At 43.7% G+C, this 15,152-nt stretch overlaps 1 protein-coding gene across 2 annotated transcripts in view; it reads left to right on the forward strand.

The window, feature by feature from the left end:
• The first annotated feature begins 1,101 nt into the window (after positions 1–1,101).
• mknk2b (MAPK interacting serine/threonine kinase 2b) overlaps positions 1,102–15,152 on the forward strand; it is a 29,657-nt gene continuing 15,606 nt past the window's right edge. Inside the window, exons 1-7 of one of the 2 annotated variants that reach the window (XM_073068150.1) lie at positions 1,102–1,252; positions 1,504–1,668; positions 2,153–2,240; positions 2,354–2,455; positions 4,266–4,363; positions 12,870–12,949; positions 13,343–13,416. In XM_073068150.1, the coding sequence (XP_072924251.1) occupies positions 1,618–1,668; positions 2,153–2,240; positions 2,354–2,455; positions 4,266–4,363; positions 12,870–12,949; positions 13,343–13,416 (493 nt within the window). In that variant the 5' untranslated portion in view covers positions 1,102–1,252; positions 1,504–1,617. Of the gene's footprint in view, positions 1,253–1,503; positions 1,669–2,152; positions 2,241–2,353; positions 2,456–2,484; positions 2,503–4,265; positions 4,364–12,869; positions 12,950–13,342; positions 13,417–15,152 lie in introns of those variants that run through there. The other variant, XM_073068151.1, reaches the window with a different exon arrangement.

Consider the following 15,152-nt stretch of genomic DNA (forward strand, 5'->3'; position numbering starts at 1 on the left):
TGGAAACAACTTTCCTGCCTCTATCTTATCTATCCTTCATAATTTTATATGTTGCTATTATATATCCTCTCATTCTTCTGAATTCCAGTCTCAATCTCTCAATCATAGTCTAACCCCTCATCTCTGGAATCAACCTGGCGAACCTCATCTGCACCACCTCCAAGGCCAGTACATCCTTCCTCAAGTGAGGAGACCAGAACTGTACACAGTACTCCAGATGTGGCCTCACCAGTACCCTGTGCAGTTGCAGCATAACCTCCCTGCTCTTAAATTCAATCCCTCTAGCAACGAAGGCCAACAACCCATTTGCCTTCTTGACAGCCTGCTGCACCTGCAAACCAACCTTTTGTGATTCATGCACAAGCACTCCCAAGTCCCTCTGCACCAGCGGCATCACAGGAGTTGCCAGTCAGTGTTGAACTCAACGTAGGACTGCCTTAGGGACTCCAGCTCTAGATTTTCCCTCAGGGTTTACTCCCAAAGCCTTCCCCAAACAGTGTGTATAACCATAAGGCAGCGGAGGTTTGAGATCAGAGTTTTCCTTCTCCTAGATGAGCTGCCAATCACAGCTGAAGAGCCCTACCTGGCCAAAGCAATTGATTTTAAGGAGCCTTCTCCTGTCATTGGAAATGGTTCTGCCAGACTTAGTAGCTGAGCCACACGTAAAGGCAGGTTGTCGGGGCTATTTGAGATCATGCCATTAGGAGCATTTAAATGGTAGTGGGAGCTTATCCCCACTACTGCCCCTACCCCCCCCCCCCAATCCCGGCAATCGCAGCCTTCAGGAATCATGGTTATGCGCTCTGAAATTCAGTTTGTCGTTAAGGAGTTGATTATGTCAGTGGGGGGGTGTGGGGGGTATAGAATTCTACAATATGTTTCTCACTCAGACTGAGATTGTAAACACAAGATTATGTCATTATGCTTAGATTGTACAATCTTCCCAAACCGGCTCAGCGAAGGTTAAGAAAGTGCACGGAGCCAATGGAGGAGGTGCGTGTCCCGGGCGGTCTGATGCAAGCCGGAGCAACGCCGGGGTGAGGAAGGAGTTAAGTGCACGTAGCGGGGAGCGCTGTGATTGGCGAGGCCGGGCCGGGCTGCGGGCTGCAGACTGTTCCCAGGCTCGGCACGTAGGGCAGCGCTGCGCTGCGCTCTGTTTACAGACGGCAGGTTATAAATCCGCTGCTCGCACAGCTGCCGCTCGTAGATTAGCACTAGGCTGCTGGCTGGCTAGTGAAGGAGTGTTGTGCAGGTAGGAGTCTCTCTGCTGTTCCTGTCTGTGGGTTCCCAATGCAAATTTAAAGTGCCCACTGACTATATTTGAATGTAGCTGCTGCATAGTTAGAGCAGGCATTGTGAATTGTATTTATGACATGGTTTAGAGAAAAAGAAGAGCTTGGTATGGATAAATCTGAAGTGCCCTGTTTTGAGATTCGTGCGGATTTAATGAAACGGAGGCGCTCCTCAATTTAATAAATGTAAGCCTTCTCGTTTGCATTTCAGGCCATATACACTAAGACAATAGCGGGTTCCTGCCTTCTTCGTATCTGAGACTTCTGTGGATTTTTTTTTTGTGTTTTGTTTTGGAAATTGCTACTGGTACTGTGAAGAAAAAAAATGGTTCAGAACAAGATTGCAGAGCTGAAAGGTTTCCATCGCTCCTTCAAGGTAAAAACTCTCGAGTGTCAACAGAGTGGGTGGGTGGGCGGAGGGAATTGCGGAATAATCTATTTATTTGCAAAGAGGCATTAAAATATTGGATTAAATATTGGGGCGGCCGAACTGTGGCAAAGGTGTGTTATGTAAGCAGAGCCGACACTGAAACTGAACAGACAATGTTTTTTTCCGATTTTTCACTGCGCCCTTGTTACAGTAATTGCTGGTTATTTGGGTTTAGATGAGCTTTTTCGGTGTGTGAATTAATGTTCCGGTCTTTTTACTTTAAAGCCGCCTCCATTTTGTGGTCCGGCTGATGCAAGAAACAAGTAGGCGGACTTCAGCATGTAGCTAAAAGCTCCACTGATTGTTTTTATACATACACCGCGTTCTAGTTCTGCTTTGCAGTATCTCTGAATTTTATTCAGAGCTAATTTTATAATTTTTTCAGGGCTCTTTTATAAACAACTTGCTGACGGTTACTATTGTATGACAGGGTCAGACTCCCTTTGATGGATTTTGTGATGACACTGAGCCATCTCATATTGAGAAGGTGTTTAATTTTGACTGTCCTGGAAGACCTGGTAAGTTGTCAGTAGTTCAGTTTTTTAATATATTGCATTGAATGTTTAATTATTGTGTGTATGTGCTCAAATTTGAAATTTAAAGCTATTTAAATGTTATTGTTTTATCGTAGACATGCCCTCAAGTAAACCCATTGACATCCCAGACGCAAAGAAAAGAAACAAAAAGAAAAAACGATGTCGGGCCACAGACAGCTTCAGTGGCAGGTTTGAAGGTAGACCCTCTCTTGTAGAATGAGTTCTTACAGTGGCAGGTTTGAAGGTAGACCCTCTCTTGTAGGATGAATTACTGTATTAGGGTGGCAAGTTTGAATGTAGACCCTCTCTTGTAGGATGAATTACTGTATTAGGATGGCAAGTTTGAATGTAGACCCTCTCTTGTAGGATGAATTACTGTATTAGGATGGCAAGTTTGAATGTAGACCCTCTCTTGTAGGATGAATTACTGTATTAGGATGGCAAGTTTGAATGTAGACCCTCTCTTGTAGAATAATTTACTTGTGGTAGACTGCATTCCAGTTTCCAAGATTAATGTCATTTCCAGTACACAAGTGTAAAGTAAAATGAAATAATTGTTACTCTGGACACAAAAAACACTAGATGTGTCACATGATAACAATTTTAAAAAACAATAAATATAAATATAAGATGGCTTGTATTCTTTATATACCATAAAGTGACGCTGGGCACAGGAGTGTCTGTACATAAGGTGACTGACAGGAAACAAAGAAATGTACATAAAGAAAACAATTCTGGATTGTTAGTGAGGTGTGATTTAAACCCCCACACCTAAACCATAGGCATCAATGATGTTAGTTGGTCAGACTTCCAGCTGTAACCAGAGAGCTAACTGTCAAAGAAATATCAGTCTGAATAGCTGGTTTCACCAGGCAATACTGACTCAGCGTGCCAGTTACAAAGATGTTTAAATTTGAGAGGCATAGATAATTGGATGGTAACTGATTCATCCCCAGGGTAGGGGTGTCCAGAGTTAGGGGGCAAAAGTTTATAGGGTGCTGGGGGAAAGATTTAAAAGCAGCCCGAGGGTAACTTTTTCACAGCGATGGTGTTAAGCATATGGAACGAGCTGTCAGAGGATGTGGTTGCAGCAGACAGAGTAAGCATGTGAAAAGGTACATGGAGGGGTAGGAAATTGGTGCAAGCTCTGCAAACGGTGATCAGAATGGACTGGTGGGGCCAAATGGCCTCTCCCTGCTGTACTGCTCTCCTGACTGAAGATGGAAGCTGTTGTTCAGCAGAAATTTAAGAGGCATCAGAAACTGTAAACCTTTTTCCTTTGGTTTTCTGTTTTGTAGGGACAAGTGTGTAGGTGATGTCTGACAAATTTTTATATGAATAAGTCTGGTAACTGTCCTTGAATATGTGAAAGTTCTGCATACAAGTTTGAGTTTTGGAAGAAGTGATGTTTACTTTTTCTTGAACTATTTATTTGTGTATTTAAAGTTTGGTTGACCTTCCTTTTGGTTGCCATGAGTTACAGGAAGGATGTTATTAAACTAGAAAGAGAGCAGAAAGCATATACCAAACTATTACCTGGACTTGGGGGCCGGAGATTCGAGGAGGGTTTGTGTAGGCTAGGACTTGTATTCGCTGGAATGGGGGTGACCTGTTGAAGGTATATAAGATTGTGAGGGTGGAGACAGGGTGAAAACATAGTCTTTTTACTGGGGGGGGGGGGGGGAGAGAGGGGTACTAAAAACAAGAGGGAATCAATTTAAGATCAGAGGTGAGGGATTCAAAAGGGACTTCAGAGATGGCTTTTTCAGGAAGAAGTAGTTATGTGTTTGGAATGAGCTGCCAGAAATGGTGCTTGAGGTGGGCACATGGGTGCCATTTAAAAGCCATCTAGGTCAGGTTCCCAGCCAAGGACCGATGCCTTTATGCAATGGACAGTAGAGGTTTAGAGGGCAATGGGCCAAGCACAGGCAGATGGGAGCAGCTCGCGGTGCTTTGTTCTGTGACTGTATGGGTGTGTCTGAGCTGACTCTGTCTTTTTCCCCACAGATGTTTACAAGCTGAACGGAGAGATGTTGGGGGAGGGGTCTTTTGCCAGGGTACAGACCTGTGGAAATCTAATCACCAATAAAGAGTATGCTGTGAAGGTGAGTGTTGCACCCCTGTCCCGCGCGCGGAACGTACGCTCGGTGGCCACTCTGTTAGGTACACCTGCTCGTTAATGCAAATATCTAATGTGGCAGCAGCTCGATGCATAAAAGCATGCAGCCATGACCAAGGTCTTCAAATCAAACATCAGAATGGGGAAGAAATGTGGTTTAATTGACTTTGACCATGGAATGATAGTTGGTGCCAGCCAGGGTGGTTCGAGTATCTCAGAAACTGCTGATCTCCTGGGATTTTTGTAGGCAACAATCTGTAGAGTAGAGGTTCCCAACCTGGGGTCTACGGACCACTTGGTTATTGTTAGGGGCCCATGGCATAAAAAAGTTTGGGAACCCCAGCTCTAAAGTTTACAGAGAATGGTGCAAAAAAAGGCAACCAATGAGTGGCAGTTCTGTAGACAAAAGCACCCTCATTAATGAGAGAGGTCAGAGGAGAATGGTCAGACTCGTTCAAGCTGACAGGAAGGTGACAGCAACTCAAATAACCACGTGTTAGAACAGAAGTGTGCAGAAGAGCAGTTCTGAGTGCATGATGTGTTGAACCTTGAAGTGGATGGGCCTTCAGCAGAAGACCACACTGGGTTCCTAATAAAGTGGCCACTGAGTGTGGATGGCATCTACTGAGTAATGTGTTAGTTTGGGGGCAGGGAGTGGTTGGCTGCATTAGGAAATGTTACTCCAAGACCTTTTCCTTTCCCTTGCCAACTAGTTAATAAGACTGAGACTGGTTTTGGCGCTGGTATGCTGTCCTTGTGTCCAATGGTAGGATATGGATCACACAGCCATTGTGGGCAGAAGGGCCTGTTCCTGTGCTGAACTCTATGTTCTATGTTCTACACCTAGTAGAAGTGTCCAAAGATCAATTTGATGCGCACAAGAGGCAACTGGAAAATATCGTCAAGCCTAGGTCACATTCAAAATGAGTTGATATTGATCTCAGGTTGCAGCCTGATATCCCAATCACCCTCCTGCCTCCACGGACGCTGCCTGACCCACTGAGTTCATCCCGCTGTTTGGTTTTGACTCTAGACCTCAGCATCCGTCGTCTCTTGCTTAACAACCTTCTATAGCTATTTCAGTGTTGTGGCTGGTGGAAGGCTAACATCACGCACCACAACTCTGAAACCGTGCTAATAAATAATATTGAGAACAAGAGTCCTTGAGAATGAGTCATGGGATCAGTTGTCTTTTTTTGCACTTGGTTGTTGGTCTTTGCTTATGTTTAGGATTTTGTAAAAAAAAAAAGTGAGGGGCAAGTATTTTTTTTTACAGAGTGGTGGGTGTCTGGAATGCTCTGCCTGAGGTGGTGGTAGAGGTAGAAACATCAGGGACTTTTTAAAAGACATTTAGATAGGTACATAGGAAAATGGAAGGATATGGGAATCGTGTAGACAAAAGGGATTAGTTTAGATGCCATTTGATTATTTAGTGTAGTACAGTATTGTGGGCTGAAGGGCTTGTTCCAGTGCTGTATTGTTCAGTGTTGTTTAATAAATTCTGTTTTCTTGCCTATAAAATGAATGTCAGGTAGTATACGTTAACATACATACTCTGATAATAAATTTACTGTAATTTTTCAATCTAAGGTGCTTAAGACTTTTGCACAATAATGTATATAGAAAAAAATGCAAAAAGAGTTTTTTTAATAAAAAGTGTGCTAGTGTTCATTGTGCATTCAGAAATCTGATGATGCTGCAGAAGAAGCCTTTCATCTTATTGAACAAAGGAACATTCAGTAGTCTTACAACAGGGGATAGAAGCTGTTCTTTGAGCCTGGTTGTGTGTGCTTTCAGGGTTTTGGTATCTTCTGCCCGCTGGGAGGGTAGGGTGGGAAGTTTCTAACTTTTGACTCTGCAGGAGGTGGAATTGGTAGAAATCTCATAATAAGGAGCACAGAGCTTTGTAACTGCCTTCCAAACTATGAATAAGAAAGGGATGTGGGAGATTGTGGTAGCTACAAATTAATATGCAAATAACATGCTGTACAAATGTCAAAACTCAGAAACAAGTTTATTATCACTGACATGTCGGTAAACTTGTTTTGTGGAAGGAATACATAAAGTACACTACAAATTACAATAAGACTATATTAAAAAGTAGTGCAAAGGGAGAGCAAAATAGTGAGGTGGTGTTATGCGGATTTTGGTCCATTCAGAAATCTGATGGTGGAGAGGAAGAAGTTGTTACTGAAACGTTACCTCCTCCCGGGTGGTAAATATTGTGAGGAGGGCACCCCCTGGATGGTGGGGTCTTTCGTGATGGATCCTGCTTTCTTGAAGATGTCCTAGATGCGAGGGATACCAGTGCCCATGATGGAGCTGGCTGAGTTTGCAACCCTCTGCAGCTTTTTCTGATCCTGTGCAGTGGCATCTGCCCACCAGATGGTGATGCAACCGGTTAGAATGCTCCCTGCAGTACCTCTGTAGGAATTTGCCACTCTTTGGTGACATACTGGATTTCCTCAAACTAATGAAATGCTGGCTTGCTTATTACCTAGAGAGTTCTAAAGGCAAATTGACAGCTGAAACAGGCTTCAACCTGAGGGGATGGGAGATGGTATTCTTGTATAAATGCAGGCTGAGTAACTATTAAATCTACAGCTGGAGCTGCAATTTCATCTGTGGAGAGGGGATAAGAAATCCAGGCGTTGAGAGACAGTGGAACTGGCTAATGGAAGGGTGAGCAAGGGCCTCCTTGGAGGAATGGAGGCCTTTCGACAGTCTAGTCTGTCGCGGTGGTTGTACACTTGTGCATGTTGGTGCTGGAGACAATAATCTAACGGTTTGGAGATTGATTTTGAATCCCAGCCCAGAGTGCAATTTTTTTTTAAACTTGAGTTTCAGTTTAGTTTCCTGACCATACTTGGCAGTGGCCTTGGTGGAGGAGGATAAACTTTGACAAGACAAGCTAAAAATCTCAGCGTTAACCCATAATTCTCATTTGTGAAATGATACATGCTAGTATTTGCACATCTTATTCAATTTCCAAACTTTAACCTCTAACTTTATATATAATTCCTTATAATTGTTGAATGTTTTTGTTGCATGTCAAGCCAACACACACAGCAAATCACTAATAAATATAAATGTATATGGTGAATAAAGTTACTCTGTGATTGTTTAAACCAGTTAAGACCAGTGTGATTGCAATGGGACAAGATAGACTTTCTTCTATAATATAGGAGACAACATAAGAAGGTCAGAAGGAGTTTTACATTGTTTTGAAATGACAACATGAATTTTGGTATCATTAGCAGAAAGAGGCCAGAAATGATTTCGAGTTACTAAGGTGACCTGAATAAATATGGTGGCTGTGTAATGTGGCAGGAAAGGGGTATTTAAAATGCAGGCGACCTCAAGTTCAAGTTTATTGTCATCTGACTACATGTACACAACCAAATGAAACAACGTTCCTCCGGACCACAGTGCACCCACAGTACATATATCACACGCAGCACGTAAAACAAAATATTACCATAAATAAGTTAATAAGATATAACGCAAAGTGCATGTTGCGCCAGGGCAGTTAAACAGCTCACTGTTCTAGTGACGAGACCTCGGTGGTTAGGCTCACAGCCTGAGGGAAGAAGCTGTACCTAGTCTGGCAGTCCTAGTCCTGATGTTTCCCTACCTCCTTCCTGATGGTAGGGAGTCTGAGACTGTGAGGTGGGTGGGAGGGATCCTCAACAATACTTCGTGCCTTTCCTCTACAATGCTCCCGGTAAAGATCATGAATGGGAGGGAGCGAGACCCCAGTGATCCCCTGGGCAGATTTTCCTAAATGGTTTTTGAGGCCTTAGGCAGACATTCTGCAAACTGCAAGCAAACGGTGGCTTGTTTTCAATGAAAATCAAAATTCATTACTTTGAGGTAGAACAAGGGCAGTGCAAGTGAAGTGTCTGTAGGATTTCTAGAGGATGAGTATGGAAGCTGTAAGAACAGAATCCTGCTTGTACCGTCTATCTCGTTATGATCGTACGCCGTGCTGTTTACTTGTACTGCACTTTCTCTGTAACTCTGCCCCGCTGAGAATGGAGGAGGGTTTGGCATGGGACTAGTAATCCCATCCTGTAAAAATCCAGAGCTACAGAAATGGCAATAGAAGCCCCAAAGACCTCATCCTCAGGAGAGGAAGGATCTTTGATGGGCTGGCCCAGGACAGAGTACTCTGGCAGCAGTCTACACCCCAGTAGAGGTGATGGGCTTAAGTCAAAGAAGAACTTTCTTTTAGCTGTTACATTTGATTCTGCATTGTTATTGTTCCACCTTAATGCACTCTGTAATGATTTCATCTGTATGAACAGTATGCATGACAAGTTTTTCACTGTATCTCAGTACCTGTGACAATAATACACCAGTTCCAAATTCTGTTAACCCTTCAGTGGGTCGGGCAGCATCCATGATGAGAAATGGATAACACTGGGGATTTCTTCCCATAGATGTTGCCTGACCTGCTCAGTGTTTCCAGCATTTCTTCTGCTTGCAGCTTGTGGAAGCCCTGAACGTTTGTCTACCTTGTTGAAGATTTTAAAAACAACTAAGAACCTATTTTTGTGTACCTCTGTGAAATCTCCCTCCCCCCAATCTCCTGCGCTCCCAGATTTGATGCAAGTTTACAAAATGGAGGTGTATAGGTAGGGTAAATGCAAGCAACGTTTTTTCCAGTGGTGTTGGGTCAGACTAGAGTGGGAGGTCATGGGTTAAGAGTATCTAAGGAGAACTTGGGGGGTAGAATCTTCACTCAGGGCGGTGAGAATGTAGAGCGAGCTGCCAGTGGAAGTGGTAGATTTGGGTTCAGTTTCAACGTTTAAGCGAAGTTTGAATTGGTACATGGATGGAGAGGTATGGAGGGCTGTGGTCCTGCTGCAGGTCAATGGGAGTAGGCAGAATAACAGTTTGGACTAGATGGGCCAAAGGGCCTGTTTCTGTGCTGCAGTGTTCTATGACTTAAATGAGCACTTAATCCCATTAGCTACACTTGCCTCATGGCCTTCTCTGCCTTGCCTAGACAATTAAACGTTCTGAGGGCATTTGCCTTTACCACCTTGGGCAATCCGGGGAAAAATGTCTCCCTTGGATCCTCTAACCCTCTTGCCCCTTACCTTTGCCTTCTAGTGTTAGACACCTCTGCGGGGGTGGGGGGGGGGGCTGGTGGAAAGAGGAGATAGGCAGCACGGTAGTGTATAGGTTTACACTTTATAGTGCCAGCAATCGGAGTTCGATTCCCGCCACGGTCTGTCAGGAGTTTGTACATTGTGACCATGTGGGTTTCCTCTGGGTGCTCTGGTTTCCTCCCACATTCCCAAGACGTCCGGGTTAGTAGGTTAATTGGCCATGGGTGTAATTAGGCAGTGTGGGCTCGTTGGGCTAGTGCGCATCTGCCATATTTATGTTTGTTTGGAGATAACCCACAGCGTAGGCCCTTGTGGCCCACCAAGCCACACCACTCCAGGTAACCCTAGCTTAATCACAGGACAGTTTACAGCGGCCTATTAACCTCCTAACTCGTACGACTTTGGATTGGAGTAATCCATAGAAAACCCGAGCTCACAAGTACAAACCTCCTTACAGGGGCTGCTGGAGTTGAACTCTTACTCCCTGAGCTGTAATAGCATAACCGCACCATCAGACACTAAAACGTTAAGGGCATTTGCCTTCTCCCTCTCGGGCAGTCACCTAGATTCAGCTACCCACTGTGTGGGGCGGGGGGGGGGGGCGGAGTATTTGTCCTCGGACCCTCTTTAGAGCTCCTGCCTCTCTGCTAGGGAGTAGTCCTGGTGTATTGATCCTCCCGAAGTGAGCGGTGCAGCAGGCCAGGGTGTGACCCGGTTGTCATGTTATTGGTGAGTGAAGAGGGTGCGGCTGTTGTCTGTGGACTGCCTCGTGAGCGCCTGCCAGTCAGGACACCGTGTTCAGGGCTGCGAGCCAAAGCAACAGCAGTGTTGGTTGGTGTCACTGGGGGAGGGGAAGAGCGAGCGGAGATACTGAGACTGCAGCCATGCAGCTGCTGTTTGCAAACTTTTTCTGCTTGGAGCAGCTGTTTTTAATTTGTGCCCGCAGTGATCTCTAAAGAGCTTTCCATCTGAATCACATTGCTGAGCTAAAGAATCTACCAAATCTTCTGAATTGGGAGAGGATTTGGAGAAAAAAAAAGACAGCTTTAAAACATTTCCTTTGTGCTAGAGGAAGCTGACTGAATTCAGACGGTGTGCGAATGGCGTACATTGCATTGGTGGAAAACGCATGTTCTTTTTCTCCTTTTCATTTCCAACTTCACCAAATGTTTTTGTTTAAACTCTTATTAAAAAAAATCTTCCGACCAAGTGTTCTTCTGTTGTGTGATAAGCTGTTCAGGGTGGTTCTGTGTGCGATATACCTCAGTACAAAGTGTAAAAGTGTGTTTGCCTTGAGAGTGGTTCCTATCAGCAATATTTTTTTTCTGAAGACTTTTAACCCTTGCTCAAACTCGGGCTCCTGAACCAACATGGATTACTTCTCACCCCAGCACTAAACTACGGTACCTATGGGCTCGCTTTCACAGTTCTCAGTAAATTTATTATCAAGCTACGTATACAACCCCGAGATTCATTTTCTTGCGGGCATTCTCCATACATCCAGAACAAAATAATAACCACAGTAGAATCAATGAAAGACCGCGGCAACTTGGGCGTTCAGCCAGCTTACAAAAGACAATAAACTGTGCAAATATAAAAAAGAAATAATAAATAAGTAACGAATATCGAGAACGTAAGATAGAGTTCTTGAAAGTGAGTCCATGGGTTGTGGGAACATTTCAGTGATGTGGCAAGTGAATTTGAAGTTATCCCCTCTAGTTCAAGGACTCTACAACACGTACTCAGTATTTTTTTCTATATTTGTTCTGTCTGTCTCTTTTTTTCTGTATTTGCACAGTATGCCTTTTGTGCTTTAGTTGTTAAGACCATTTTGTGTGCGTTTTTTCATTGATTCTATTGTGCTTCTTTGTATTTACTCTTTTGCACAGTATTGTGGGCCGAATGGCCTGTATTGTGCTGTAGTGTTTCTACGTTTCTTTAAATGCTCACAAGAAAACAAACCTCAGGGTTGTAAATAGTGACATATACGCAGTTGGATAATAAATTTATTTGAACTTTGAAATCAGCAAAACTGCCGATGAACTGTGGCCGTGCTTTGTTGGCGTGGAATGTGTGGCGACCGTTGTGGGCGGCCCCCAGCAAACCCTTAGGCATTTTGGGTCTAACGCAAATGATACATTTCATTGAACTGTTACCATGTACGTGTGGTAAATAAATCGGAAGTTGAACTGACAATGACAGACCCTTTAAGGCGCAGTAGTTGCTACCAGAAGGAACCAGTGTAAAATGCATGTGTCGGAGACGGGCTGCAGATGCTAGTTTATTACACTTGAGTGTATGCACTATTCCATAAAGTGAATGGAAAGTGTTCTATTCACAAATAACTGGCAAAGAGTTTCCTTTGGGTTGTGCCTAATTGATTCAGTAAGAAAAATACCATTTTTGCAAAGTGATGCCACTGTTTAACAAATTCTGCCTTAGTTTACAGATTTAACTCCGTTGATTACCTGTGGTCAGTTCAATAGTGCAGATGGGAAATGTTTGTAAAGCAGAATTGCTGACGACTGCAGAGTAAACTGAACAACAGTTAGTCAAGTATGCACAGACATCTAAAAGTACGCAAAATGCTGGAGGAACTCAACTGGTTGGGCGGGATCTGTGGAAGAGAATAAACAGTCGATGTTTCAGCCCAAGACCCTTCATCAGGACTGGAAAGGAAGGCGGCAGAAGCCAGAATGAAAAAGTGGGAGGGTAGAGGGAGGAGTACAAGCTAGCAGGTGATTGGTGAGACAAGGAGAGGGGAAGGGGGTTGGGTGGGGGGGGGGGGGGAACTATGAACAAAGAAGCTGGGAGGTGACAGGTGGATAATGTAACAGACTGAAGAAGGAATTGACGGGAAAGGAGAGTGGATCCTGGGAGAAAGGAAAGTTCTGGCTTCTCCCCACTTCTTTTCCAGTCCTGAAGAAGGGTCTCGTCCAGAAATGTTGACTGCTTCTTTCCCGCCATAGATGAAACTGTTAACTTAATTGCAAAAGTAGAAGGGTTGTGGTCATCCAATCATTAGGTTTGATAGGATGTTGTGCCTGCAGATAGCAAAGAGTTTTATTTTTATTATGTGAGTTGGCATGGTTAGTATAATGTCTTACAGCAGAGCTGATTGGAGTTCAATTCCTGCAACTGTCTGTAGGGAGTTTGTACGTTCTCCCTGTGACCTTGTAGGATTCCTGTGGGTGCTCCATTCTCCTCCCACATATGGGCCAGGGCTAGGAAGTTGTGGGCTTGCTATGTTGGTGCCAGAAGCGTGGCAACCCTCAGCGTGTCCTCAGACTGTCGCTCGTTGACACAAACGGCACATCTCACTGTTCCTATGTAGGCGTGATAAAAATAAAGCTGATCTTTTTAATCTTGTTACAGATTATTGAAAAACGACCGGGCCACAGTCGCAGTCGGGTGTTCCGTGAGGTGGAGATGCTCTATCAGTGTCAGGGACACAGGTACTGGTTGGCTCTCAGTTAATCCTAAAAGAAGCAAGAGCCTGTTAATGCTCCCGATGTTGGTGTTTGCTGACAGGATCAATTTTAGTTCAACAGGTGATTGCCATAAATAGATAATCCTGATGTAAGACAAGGAAATAACTTTGTTTTAACAAAGCTTGAATGTGGCAGCAGCACGATTATTTCTGCTGCACTGCACTCTAATCTTGTTGGAATATTTTCCCCCATTCAGTGGCATCTTTTATTTAACAAGCCAGCAGTTTTTCATTGTATAAAAAAAAATTTCAACCCAGGGTGATGTCAAATGTTTGAATAGAGCTTGGCACATTAGATGTTGTAGACTGAATTGTGATGTTTCGCTTTTTAGAACTTTTTTTTAATCCTTTACCTCAGGAACATTCTTGAACTTATTGAATTCTTTGAAGATGAGGACAAGTTCTACTTAGTTTTTGAAAAAATGGAAGGAGGTATGAATCTTAACTAATTACTGAGTGTTTTTCGTTAGTGCAGAGTTTGAAGGACGTCTAACTATGAATTTCCTTTCTCCCACGGTCCACTCTTCTCTCCTATCAAATTCCTTCTTCAGTCCATTACCTTTTCCACATCACCTCCCAGTTTCTTACTTCATCCCCCTCTTGCGCCCACCTGACTTCATCTATCACCTAACTTGTCCCCCTTCCCCGCCCCTCACCTTCCTATTTTGGCATCTTCTCCTCTCCCCCCCCCCCCCCCCCCCCAGTCCTGATAAAGGGTATCGGCCCGAAACATCGACTGTTTATTCCTTTCCGTGGATGTTGCCTGACCTACTGAGTTCCCCTGCCATTTTGTGAATGTTGCTATGGATTCTCAAAGGCTCCCTTTGAGTCAATACAGCAGGGTAACAAGACCCTTCAACCACTCTGTTCTGGCCAGCAAATACCCATCCATCAGCCCTTGGCCCATAGCCTTAGATGTCTTGGTGATTCAGGTGCACCCCTGGGTGTGGGAGTCTCTGCCTCCAGCACCCCATCAGTGTGTTCCATTTCCAGCCACCCCCTGGCTGAGAGGCTTTCCCTCGTATCCCCACCAAACTTCTTACTCAAACTTTCCCCCGCTGGTTACTGGCACTTCTTCCATGGAGAAATGCTTATTACTGTGTATTCTTGCTCTGCTTCTAATTTATGGAGCTCTTGTCACCCATCAGCCTTCCTCACTCCAAAATGCCACACGTCACTTGCTACATTAATCTTTCATCCATGTAATCTTGAATTTGCAAACATTATTTGCGTTGTCTATTCCTGTAGATTTTTTTTATTTCAAAAGTAAATTTTGTTCATAAACATATATATATATTTGTGTGTGTGTGTGTGTATGTGTGTATATATTATAAAATGTGTATATATGTAGAATAAGTTGCTGCAGATTTTTTAAATTTCAAAAGTAAATTTTATTCATAAAATATACACATAGAAGAAAAAATATTGCAATCTGTTTGCATTAATCATCTTTACATTCAGTAGTATTTTTTTTAAACCATAGGTCCATTACCACTCACGTACCCCACTGGGTGCTACAAACTTCAGATGTCAGAGGGGCTCAGCCCCTCTGCGTACAGCAGTGGAAGGCACCAGGCTGTGGACCTGCCCCGGTGAGCCTTCACATTGGCAGCACCAAGCTTCAGTGTGTCCCTCAGCACGTTCTCCCACTCTGTGAGGAAATCTCTAGTCAGTCAGGAAGAGATAATGAAAATATCCTGATTAGCTTTCTGTAAGCCTTATGGCCTTGGTTGGAGCCACTTTACATTTGGCCTCTGTTATTTTAGTTCAAATCAAATAGAGAATGCCTACCGGTGAAGATGAATGGATCACGTTTAGAGAGATGTTTGGATGTTACCAAGTATTTGATAGGTATTTACCTTATCTCTTTGGAAAGTTGTAGCTCCGATTAGAATCTTTACCAGTTGGTATGATGCTTATTGAACTTTGATAGTAATCAATGTTCCCTCTAATTTTTTTTTAACAGCTGCGCAGAACTGCTGCTCTGAGCAGGAAGTTTTTATGTGGCCTGAAAACTGTGCGGCACTTTATAATAGTATTGTATAAAAGAAAATCCCAGCTGCGTAGCAATAAAGGCTACGTGCGTGGGAACATTTCAGTTACTGCGTGACGGCACAGCTTAGAGGGAACAGTGTTTTTTTTTAAAAAATTAAAACATACCGTAAATT

This window comes from Hemitrygon akajei, chromosome 16 (genome assembly GCF_048418815.1).
Source record: "Hemitrygon akajei chromosome 16, sHemAka1.3, whole genome shotgun sequence".
NCBI classification, from domain to species: Eukaryota; Metazoa; Chordata; class Chondrichthyes; order Myliobatiformes; family Dasyatidae; genus Hemitrygon; species Hemitrygon akajei.